At 39.1% G+C, this 12,483-nt stretch overlaps 1 protein-coding gene across 1 annotated transcript in view; it reads left to right on the top strand.

Moving 5' to 3' along the window:
* Positions 1-12,483, top strand: part of LOC147797557 (uncharacterized) — a 35,060-nt gene that overhangs the window by 4,482 nt on the left and 18,095 nt on the right. Inside the window, exons 2-5 of the mRNA XM_087142445.1 lie at positions 5,024-5,123; positions 5,623-5,690; positions 6,397-6,465; positions 7,737-7,805. Of these exons, the coding sequence (XP_086998571.1) occupies positions 5,066-5,123; positions 5,623-5,690; positions 6,397-6,465; positions 7,737-7,805 (264 nt within the window). The 5' untranslated portion in view covers positions 5,024-5,065. The remainder of the gene's footprint in view (positions 1-5,023; positions 5,124-5,622; positions 5,691-6,396; positions 6,466-7,736; positions 7,806-12,483) is intronic.

Raw genomic sequence — 12,483 nt, forward strand, 5'->3', positions numbered from 1 at the left:
AATAATGAATACTAGCAGCATTGATTTATTGTTAAAGACTGGAATCAAAAGTGTGGTTTTAAGAGTCCTAATTAAGTTTACTTGGAAGAGTTTACCAGCCGATGAGAGCGAGTACCACTTACCCATTTGACTCCTATCAGTATTTATTGCATGCCTGTTGGCATAAGTGTTTGAGGTGTACCTGAACATGTCAGTACGGATGATGCATTTGTTTGACCAGCGTGCACATTATACGTTCATACAAAGTGCTGTGCTTTGTGTAACCGATGCATTCGTGGGTGAGCGTATTTAAGTTACGTTTGACACAATAACGCCATTACGGGGGAAAACATTGAGCATACACAACAGATTTTACCCAAACCAAATAGCCCCCATGTAAGAATGAGAAACGGTATCCAAATGTTGATTTCATATCTGACTCCCTGACAACCTGATTAGGGCCTACTTGATTAGGCAACCTAAACAGCTTTCCCCATAAAGTAAAATTTGATATTAATTTAAATACAAAGTACCAAGGTGACTGTAGAATAATAGCATGGAAATTGAAAACTTTCAATTTTGTTAATTTTGGGGTCAAAATGAGGCTAATACATTGTAAAAAATTGCCATAAAGTATTAGCACAAAGGAATTAATCCTGAAGATACTATAAGCGAACGTCAACGGAGGGGGGGGGCGGATTCTGCCCCCTGCTCTTTGAGGGTTAATATGAAATTAGGAACCACTGTTTTAAAACTCAAAACATCAAGACTGAACGGTGCATTTTCACCCAAATTTCACCCATTAATCGTCCAGTTGTTTGATTTTCCTGACTACTTTTTATTCTCAATGTTAAGTAACTTTTAAAAAGGTAAACTAAACTTCTCAGAACCACTAGACATTTTAGTCATATTCGATACCCAACCTCCATACGGTCAAACGCGGGTTGAACATCACCGCCCGCTATATTTATATAAGAAAGGACCCACTTGCCCTTTCTGGTACACATATATAATTTCGACAGACGGTTCTTAGTAGCCAATGCCAAATAGACGATTCATGATCTTAATTTCAGGCAAGAATTGGTGTTCTTTGAAGCTATTCCCCTATTTTTTGGAATTTGAGAAATTGAAGTTACTTAAAAACTGCGATAAAACACAATGTGGAAAAAGGATGTAGTATCTAATAAAATGAAAACAGATGTTTGTTTTGCAGGTTCACATCTTCCACAGGGCGGTACACGAAATGCATTGCGTGCTTGTCCTGTAATCCCATAATGCATGTCGAACGTCGGAAAGGTTAAGCAGTTTTAGCTCCACAGTCTTATAGACGCAGTTCAGATGTTTAGAAGCACTACTCTCGAAAACATTCCACACTCTGCCATACACGTTAAGTAAAACCACGCTTCGACCAAAACACGAGGCCTAAAGTGCTTCTTATGAGTCAAGATGAAGCAACTATCGCTTGTAAACTTATTTAATGACGAAAGGTTAAAATGATTGATGCATTGGTGACAAATGTGACGTTTTACATTTTCTTTTTGTAAATGTAAATTCATAAATCATTGTACACTCACTCAGTAAATTACACAAGAAATGAAGTAATCCAAGTGTATAAGAAAATTCTAGTTATTAAAGGGGTCCCTTGGGTTAAATGCAGGTAACTGCAAAAAGAACCATCTGTGTGCTGTATAATCACCCCGACCAGCAATAAATCATGATAATTAAGGGGATGCAAACGCATAATCAGATCTTATACTCATGATCTGGTGAAGTAATTAAATAGAAGAAACTCATACAAAATGCATGGTTCTCTGGCATGAAATGGCGAGGTTTCGACTTTAAAACTGATTAAATTTATCACCTAACGGTGTCTTCCGTTGTTGCTGCAAAATTGAAAACAAAATGAAACAAAATAAAATACTCTCCGTCAAACGTGGGTTAGACTAACTTTGGTGCTATGGCACAAAATCAGAAATGTGCCTTCTCTTGGAAACTGAAATGTTCCGCTTTCCCTTCCAGCCAAATGAATCGCATTATACATTTTTACAAGGACAGATTAAAGCCATCCATGGTAGTTAAACCTAAATAAACCACCGTTTTTCACTAACGTTTTCGTGCCACGACCTTTCTGGGAATATCACACAAGAACACGCACAAAGTATATTTACACGGCATTTAGTTCCTAGAATCCTACAAAACCAATAGTAGGCCTATGCGACGTCACCGCCTAACACGACAAATTTTTGACAAGAAACTTTAATTTCATGATTTGTTTTGATTAAAGATGGCCTTTAAAACTTGATTGTCATGTTTTTGTTATACATTGTGTTCCCAGTCCTTACTTTGTTGGTACTAGGTTAAGTTTAACTTCTGAATCTGGGTCCTTCTGCGTTTAGACGACAACTGCTTCATCCAAATTAGTGCTATTATAACACGTGAGATGTCAAAATGTGAGAATGTCGATTCAATTCCACTGAATTATTTCCTGTTTGAGTGTAAGCATTAAACTCAAGGTCCCACCAACACATGAAACTTTCTTTGTGTGATGTCCTTATACACGCCAAAGTATAAACCTCATTCCAAAAAGAAAGAATGCATAGTAATAAAATATGCAAAGTAGAAATAAATGTTAATGCAGGACAACAAAATAACCAGGCGAATAAAATGTCCAACATCCCGAGTAAAACCAGCGAATCATTACTCCTGTAGATGTATCAGTGTAAATAAGGTAAATCTTTAAATTATCAAGTATCAAATTCTCACAAGTTTGAAAATCGAATCAAAATCTCCTAAAAAGATAAACAGGTGAAGACTCTTTTGAAAAGAGTCTTTTAATTATAGCAGAAAATCCCTAAAATAAAGATAGCATCATACGAAGAGCAAAATTAATGATAAATTTGTAGCCTTACTCAAACGAGACAAAGTTAAACTGCATTTATCATGTTAAAGTCAATTTGAGACTGGATGGTTCGAGTGCTTGTGAGTGTTTACTTCTAAAAACAATCTGTCAATCCGATCAATATATCCTGCAAAGAGATGAGCAACTTGTCCACCCTTGGTATACGTTGCTTACTTCAGGTACTGAAAGCGTCAGTATTATAAAAATGTTATTCACAATTATAATAATATCGTAGCTCACCGCCGGCCTTCACGGATAGTGAGGCGTGCCACCAGACGAACGCGGAAGCTTAGGCCCTCCCGACGAGCGGCCATCAGGAAAACCCCGGAACGTAATTCGTTAGGGGAGAAATATACCCCCGGGCACCGCAGCATATCAGAGACCACTTACACTCACTAGGCTCAAGGGAAATCTACGGACGCATTTCACCGGTGTTTTTTTACAAAGTGACAAAACCCCAGAAAATCATTAATTTTACGATCTGTATTTTTTCTACCATTTTATTTCCTTTGATCCAAAGAACAAATTAGCCAAGTTTCAAAGCAAAATGCTGTTTAATTTCGTGGTAACTGTAAAAAACCAACTGACAAAAAGGCTTGTTCTCTGTGTTTCTCTGTTTCAGGAAGTGACAAAAATTTACATCCTTAGCAGGGCATAAATAGAGACAACATGCACAATGTGATCAATGTGATATGTGCATGTGATCACTTACACATGAACACCTGTTGGCGTGTTGAAGTGTCACAAAAGTAACAATTTTCTTGAAGAGCGCCTTTTTTTCGATTCGACAAAAGTGTGTATAATGCTATAGGAAAGAAAAGACCACCGTGTGTTTCTGTTTCAACGAAGTGAAAAAAAACTTTATTAATTATTATAAATAAAGTATTCTTTGATTACAACAATATATCTTCAACTAAGTATGGATTAGCATTGCCCAAGTCCTACATTTCATGACTTTGTTAAAGAAATCTTCAATCCGTAACATAAACGTGATCAAAAAGTTGTTATTTTTAAACAACCTTATCTCGGATTGTTTTTTTTTTTCAGTTTTGTAAATTCGTGAGAACACCGATAATTTATTGGTGTAACTTTTCGAATGTGTTATTGTACCTGTTTTGACAATGCCTGTGCCTTCGAAGGCGATCGACTTTTAACTAGGCATCAACTTGTACTGGGTTAGTTCTTAACATAAATTACACAGCTTGGCGAAGCGAATTGGCCCACCAGAGCGATGTCACGGTACCATCCGTCTGGAAGGTTCCCTTCCACACGCAGCGGAGAATCGCCCAAACTGCTTACAGCACTGCTCAAGCTAAGCACATTACGGAACTCAACGAACAAGAGCCAGGCGCAAAAAGAGAGCGAGCGGCTGTTTTGTTTTAATGGCGCTTTCAGCTACTCATGCTATTCAGGCCAATAACTATACGTTTATTCATAATCTTTATTAAGCAGCATCACATTACGGCGTTAGGAAGAAGGTCCCGTTTTAGAGGTAGGAGGAACCTGGAGTACCCGGAGCAAACTGCGAGAGCGAGTATGGACTGGAAACCAAATGCACTTAGGGCTTGGGCCAAGCCAGGCTTAAACCCGGTCGGTCCTCATTGGTGCAAAGCAAGGAAAGAACCCCTACGAGGAGCGAGCTGGGCGCGGCGCAGCGTTTTACACTGATGAACTGTGCGCAGTACCACCACAGTGGGTACAAGGACGAGACTGGTACCCTGTCTATCCAATGTTTCGTTACAGTATCTTCCAAATTATATTGCAGATGGAAACACTGTAAATCGTTTAAGAACAAATCCTCACTCATTCTGCACTCTAAACCTTGACACGTTTGTGTATTCTTTTTTCTGAATCCCAGTTATAGGCTAATACTAATTTTCACTGACGGAAATTATGTTTGATGGACCCATGTTGTCCAAACTAAACCTTACTTTAAACTTGGAAGTACAAAGGTGTTACAGACTGTTACGCAGTACCTTAATGTGTTAATCACAGAGTTTGTTTATTCACTCCTGAAAATTTTGATGACGTATCCTACATTCTTTCGGGAAAGAATCGAATACTTTTGGAGCCTTTTTGTTCTGTTGTTTGAATGGCCTTGTAGATTGTCTTATGAATAAACCACTACGTCTATTTGTAACTCAGATACTTGAGCCAAGTACAACTGTGCGTTGTGGCAGTCTCGTCATGGCGGAAACGTCTCGGAACCCAGAGTCAAAAATGAGCGCAATGGAATCAGTCACTGGTATGTCAATAGCTTTTTTTTCAATTCAAGACTTTGAACTCACAGTGTTTTGTGTTGTAAATCATGAAGATTACATCAGCTAACTTGTACCAACAAACTGTCATTTCGTCTAATCACCACATAACTAGCTCCAAGCCCTAAGTTATTCAAGTGTCTTCAGAAAACAAACTTATTTGTTTGGTGTCTACTTTTTATTTAGGTTTCAGTCAATTTTTTTCTGGTATTTTTGGTAATATTTGAATTTTTATTTTCTAAAGCGCAAAAATCAGTATACAAAACTGTTATGATGATGAGGAGGATTAGGACAATGAGGTAAGATGAGGAGGATGGCATGACCAAAACCTGGATATCGTTCATCATCACAAAGATTCTTTGATTTGTTTGAGGCATCAACGTACAATCTGTCCACATTTAATTGAGATGAGGCAAAAGCAGCATGCTAAATGTGTACAGGAATAGAATCCCTGATGTAGGTGCCCTCTTAATTTTCTCTTTTCAGAGGGCCAGTCACAACCGCTGTCTCCCCTAAAAAAGAAACAAATTGGTACCACCAAGGCTATACAGCAAGTGAGTATTCTTTGCTCTTATTTTTCAAAGTTTACAATTACCACTCATCTGGCAAAACGACCAGATTTAAGAAAGCAGTTAATTTGAAGCTGAAAGACCAATGGTTAATTTTATTTTTATACATGTATGTAGAAATGTGGACGTGGAACGCGTGGTTTTCCTTTGCAAAGCCGATCGCAGCTCCCCTACTTCTACACATGTTTTCTGACATTATGAACGGGCAAACCTAAGCCAATGTGTTTGCTCCCTTAATTTGCATAATTCAGTTCACTTCTTGGCAAAGTGAAAGTTCCCGTACTTATAGTTACCAATATATGCCATGAAAGCAGAGAACAACACTTACCATGTGCTTCATTCGCCGGCTGCGAATGCCGAGTGTACAGTGCCGCGTGATAGAACATCACAAGAGGTGGCTTGGCAAGAAAGTACCATGTTGAAAGCACGCTCTTTTTTCTGCGCAGTGAAGTGGGGTTCTTGCATCGAGACGGTTCATTTGAAAACAGAGCTTGAAAGCCAGGCAATGGCACTTGTTCTTTTTAAATACCTCCGATCCTATGCACCTATAAATGCCAGTTTGGAGGATGTAAAACGTTTCAACCTTTAAGTACATCGAATGAAGATCACATTTAAATATTGCGTTTACTTAAAATAAATCAAACTTTAATCGATTATAGATGTATATGGAACTCGACGTTTCTCTTTTCAGGAGACATGGTTGGGCCGAAAATTGGCAGTGCCACAAACTCTTACTCTGTCACCTGACGAAATTGAGGAGGTAAGAATATCATTACCCAGGGACAGTCGAGCCAAAAAACTGTAAAGATTTGGAAACATAATTATGTGATTACCCTTCCATTTTCTACATTAATCTGACGTGGATCCGAGTTGACATGGGTCCAAGTTGGTTTGGGTCCGAGATGGCCTGATTCCCTAGTGATGGAGTCGAGTCCCTCTGGGTAACCGGCCATCTAATCCGAGTTCGAGCCCAGCTGAGTTGACAAGGGTCCAAGTCCGAGTCCATATTGTCGAGTCTGAACCCAGGTGTGAAAACCTTTGATCAAAGAACACCTACAGTAAACCTTCAACGCTAGTCTACAGTATTTATTGAGAAACTTTTTTCACAAGCATTTTCAGTTATATAGGGTATGCCACTCCGGGACTCAAACAGACACTCTCTTGAGGGCGATGTCTGCTTTTGCAAAGCAAATCGAGAGAGTAGCCGTGACCTTGAAAAACCATGTACGTTCACGGGTCTTTGTCTATGTTTACGGTCACCTCAGTCCGTAACCAACTCGGTCCAAGTCCACTCGGTCCCAGGTCAAGTCGGTCACTATGGAAAAGTTTCATTGTTTTTAACTTGGATGCGACTTCACTGGTTATGCTTTATTTTTGTCAATTCGACTATAAAGGCCTGGCTATTGGCTATTTTGGGAAAATGTGGAAAATGTAAGTTTTTGGGTGTGTAGAATATTTCCCTAAGGACTGAATTGACCTGGGACCGAGTTGACTCGGACTGAGTTGATTACCGACCGAGTTGACAGGCGCCCTACTTACTTTGAAGGATGTTTCCCAACTTCCTTAAAAACAACTGATGCTGTTCGCAACTTCTCTGTGCACACCTTACTAGAGAATTTGCAATTTGCGTTTTGTAGGCCGCGGCTGCTTGTTGATGGCTTGTAAAGCCTAAATGGATTATCTGTGACAGGGACATGCTTTGATGAACTGACAATGAGGGCAAGACGTGCAAGGCAAATGACTAAACGTGGTGCGTGCGTGTGTACGGCATGTACAGTACATGTACTTATGAATTTGTGTAAAAAAAGGTGGACAGGTCACCAGTCAACTTTGCCTATGAAAGCAATGGCACTTGTTCTTTTTAAATACCTCCGATCCTATGCACCTATAAATGCCAGTTTGGAGGATGTAAAACGTTTCAACCTTTAAGTAAATCGAATGAAGATTACATTTAAATATTGCGTTTACTTAAAATACATCAAACTTTAATCGATTATAGATGTATATGGAACTCGACGTTTCTCTTTTCAGGAGACACGGTTCTGCCGAGAATTGGCAGTGCCACAAACTCTTACTCTGTCACCTTACGAAATTGAGGAGGTAAGAATATCATTACCCAGGGACAGTCGAGCCAAAAATCTGTAAAGATTTGGAAACATCATTATGTGATTACCCTTCCATTTTCTACATTAATCTGACGTGGATCCGAGTTGACATGGGTCCTTGGGTCCGAGATGGCCTGATTCCCTAGTGATGGAGTCGAGTCCCTCTGGGTAACCAGCCATCTAATCCGAGTTCGAGCCCAGCTGAGTTGACAAGGGTCCAAGTCCGAGTCCATATTGTCGAGTCTGAACCCAGGTGTGAAAACCTTTGATCAAAGAACACCTACAGTAAACCTTCAACGCTAGTCTACAGTATTTATTGAGAAACTTTTTTCACAAGCATTTTCAGTTATATAGGGTATGCCACTCCGGGACTCAAACAGACACTCTCTTGAGGGCGATGTCTGCTTTTGCAAAGCAAATCGAGAGAGTAGCCGTGACCTTGAAAAACCATGTACGTTCACGGGTCTATGTCTATGTTTACGGTCACCTCAGTCCGTAACCAACTCGGTCCAAGTCCACTCGGTCCTAGGTCAAGTCGGTCACTATGGAAAAGTTTCATTGTTTTTAACTTGGATGCGACTTCACTGGTTATGCTTTATTTTTGTCAATTCGACTATAAAGGCCTGGCTATTGGCTATTTTGGGAAAATGTGGAAAATGTAAGTTTTTGGGTGTGTAGAATATTTCCCTAAGGACTGAATTGACCTGGGACCGAGTTGACTCGGACTGAGTTGATTACCGACCGAGTTGACAGGCGCCCTACTTACTTTGAAGGATGTTTCCCAACTTCCTTAAAAACAACTGATGCTGTTCGCAACTTCTCTGTGCACACCTTACTAGAGAATTTGCAATTTGCGTTTTGTAGGCCGCGGCTGCTTGTTGATGGCTTGTAAAGCCTAAATGGATTATCTGTAACAGGGACATGTTTTGATGAACTGACAATGAGGGCAAGACGTGCAAGGCAAATGACTAAACGTGGTGCGTGCGTGTGTACGGCATGTACAGTACATGTACTTATGAATTTGTGTATAAAAAAGCGGACAGGTCACCAGTCAACTTTGCCTATTTCTTTACGTAGCTACATTTAGTCAGGTGCAAAAAAAATTGATGCCAGTCCGAGCATGTTTAAAGTTTTCACCTGTTTAGTGATTCCAAAATGATAAACAAACTTTTTGTTTACCGACTTTAATCTGAACATTTTATATTTACAGCTAAAAAAGATCATTAATGAAGTATCGACTAAATGTGTGTGAAGGAGTTCTATGATGTCACTGTAACTCTGAATCTGTTGTCCAATGATGACTGGCATAAGTCACAAGAGAAAGATTGGGTGCAAGTCAGTCCTTCATGAAAAACGTTTTTACACTGCACTGCACAGGCAACTCTGGCGAAACAGTTCCCCGGTTTTTACACATGCTTGTCATTATCCTAGACTAGAAAGTGATAGTTCATAAACAAATAATTATGGACAATGGAACTTCTGAATCTTAAATACATTTATTGAATGGACTTGATTCGAGTCCGAGCCAGCCACTAGCCAATTCTCATCCAAGCAGAGTCCAAAACGACCGGAATCCAAGCCGAGTCACGAGTCCAAACAAAACCGGACTCAACTCCGAGTCCAGACTTGTGTGTGGAATGAAGTCCTCTGTCACTGAAATATGTACAAGCCCAGTGGGGTACAGTGTTTGCATGTACATATGCAGGCCGCATTTGAAATGGAGATAAAAGATGGGGTATGTACATTATAACACCTATCCATACAGTGAAAAATCAAATCAAATGACAACAAAATGCAAATAAGAAGATGAATCCCACCAATCGTCAGTTAAAAAGAAGATATTGGTGGTTGCCCAAAATATACTACAGTTCATCTAACAAACTAAAATATTTTTGATTATTTAAATGGAACTGGAATCCTAAGTTTGTAGCATAAATGACATCTTTTTTACTCGCACAATCCTTTAAATCAAGGATTGGCTAAATATTTACTTTAAGGACATGAACTTTCCGATATGGCAAAGCCGATTTTTTTGTTTAACCTGACGAACTGTCCTGGGAAATTGGAAAATCCATAGCGTTGAATGTTTTTGAACCGATCGATACAAAGGTCGAAGAATTAAAATTTGAAACAGTGGAACAACCATTTAAACCACACCTCAAAGAGATGAATTTTTTCATACCTCTGTTATATGGATAGCAAACAGGAAAAATGCCAAATTATCATACAAACTATTATTAAACTGTTCCACTTACCTATACTTGAAGATTCGTTCACGAGCAACAAACCTTCGAGAGAAGTTAAGGCGTTTGCGATGGCGTGGTCTCTATGAACCAGGCCAACAGTCTCTCCAGCTGGAAGAGCAAAAGGATTTCATTAAACACAAACTAGAGCTTGACAGCAATCATCCGGTTAAACGTTTGATCGAAAAGGTACATTTTTTTTCTCCCAACTTAACAGAATAACAGGAAACTTGGACCAACTGACGATATATTTGCTTACCTTCGTGTAGGACATTTTGGTAGGTTCGCATTGGCATGATGAGGCGCAAGGTGGGGTGGGAATGTTCCCCCAACAGATGCCCGTGAAACTGAGAGCCCCCCACACATTTGACATTTTTTAATATTGTACTGGTAGCTGCTGGAACGCAGCTACACCTAATTTTCTTGTGAAGCCCCCCCTTGAAAAATGTGAAAAATTCTTTTCAAAGACCTGATCAAATTTCAGCTTTAATTTGAGAAAATGCCACTTAAATTCGAGCTAGCTACATGCTCACAACGTTACTTTATACAGTTGTCTGGTTTTCCTAGTCAGTCTAGAGTATTACCACATATGGGAGTAGTGACTTTTCCATACTGGAACAGCAATTTTGGGACAAATTCAACTTTAAATATCTCAAATTGGCTCCGACCAATTTTAAATCCCATCGGTAAAAAATGTGTTTTAGAACTTCTGGTTTGTGTCTATAGTCAGGGAGTTTTTTGGCACAGCCAGTCAAATTGTTGCAATTGAAACTTTTGTTAGTGTTTTTGCTCAACGTGCTGTAATATTAAGCACCCACAACGTGGAAACACCCATGCAATCTGTTGCAGGCTGCTAGAACAAGCCTTGTGATTGGTCAGATTGCCCGAGATTTATGATATAATAGGCTGTCCAAATATGATAATATACCAGACTGCTAATAGTTTTCCAAATTGTTTGTGGTGCGTATTCTTGAAGGCCTATATTTTGACAATTTCCTTGTGGACATGAATACCCTATTCTCGGAGATTCCACACATGATTAGAATGGAATGCAACATATTTTCTGTCAGATGCTACTACTATTATTTTCTGAATAAGCTTGTCCTGCAAAGAAAACACAAAACAATGTTTGTAAAGGTATACCCCTGTTTATATTTATCGAACACTGACTGTTACGAACGAAAAGGCTGATTTCAAAAGAGGGCTTGTGTCTAGAGACGGTAATGTTGGCGGAAATATATAGATGAAATGTTGGAACAGAACTGTTTCCAGATCTGTCGTGAGTTTTATAAACTCATTTTGGAACATGCAATAATGAATACTAGCAGCATTAATTTATTGTTAAAGGCTGGAATCAAAAGTGTAGTTTTAAGAGTCCTAATTAAGTTTACTTGGAAGACTTTACCCAGCCCATGTTAGCGAGTACTACATAACCATTTGACTGCTATCAGTATTTATTGCATGCCTGTTGGCATAAGTGTTTGGTGTGTACGCGAACATGTCAGTACGGATGATGCATTTGTATGACCAGCGTGCACATTATACGTTCATACAAAGTGCTGTGCTTTGTGTAACCGATGCATTCGTGGGTGAGCGTATTTGAGTTACGGTCGACACAATAACGCCATTACGGGGGAAAACATTGAGCATACACAACAGATTTTACCCAAACCAAATATCCCCCATATAAGCATGAGAAACGGTATGAAAAAGTTGATTTCATATCTGACTCCCTGACAACCTGATTAGGGCCTACTTGATTAGGCAACCTAAACAGCTTTCCCCATAAAGTAAGATTTGATATTAATTTAAATACAAAGTACCAAGGTGACTGTAGAATAATAGCATGGAAATTGAAAACTTTCAATTTTGTTAATTTTGGGGTCAAAATGAGGCTAATACATTGTAAAAAATTGCCATAAAGTATTAGCACGCAGAAATTAATCCTGAAGATACTATAAGCAAACGTCAACGGGGGGGGGGCGGATTCTGCTCCCTGCTCGTTGAGTGTTAATATGAAATTAGAAACCACTGTTTTAAACATCAAAACATCAAGACTGAACGGTGCATTTTCACCCAAATTTCACCCATTAATCGTCCAGTTGTTTGATTTTCCTGACTTTTTATTCTCAATGTTAAGTAACTTTTAAAAAGGTAAACTAAACCTCTCAGAACCACTAGACATTTTAGTCATATTCGATACCCAACCTCCATACGGTCAAACGCGGGTTGAACATCACCGCCCGCTATATTTATATAAAAAAGAACCCACTTGCCCTTTCTGTTACACATATATAATTTCGACAGACGGTTCTTAGTAGCCAATGCCAAATAGACGATTCATGATCTTAATTTCAGGCAACAATTGGTGTTCTTTGAAGCTATTCCCCTTATTTTTGGAATTTGAGAAGGTGAAGTTACTCAAAATCT

This window comes from Acanthaster planci, linkage group LG10 (assembly GCF_054643075.1).
Source record: "Acanthaster planci isolate LZ-2023a linkage group LG10, COTS_SCS, whole genome shotgun sequence".
In the NCBI taxonomy this organism is placed as follows: domain Eukaryota; kingdom Metazoa; phylum Echinodermata; class Asteroidea; order Valvatida; family Acanthasteridae; genus Acanthaster; species Acanthaster planci.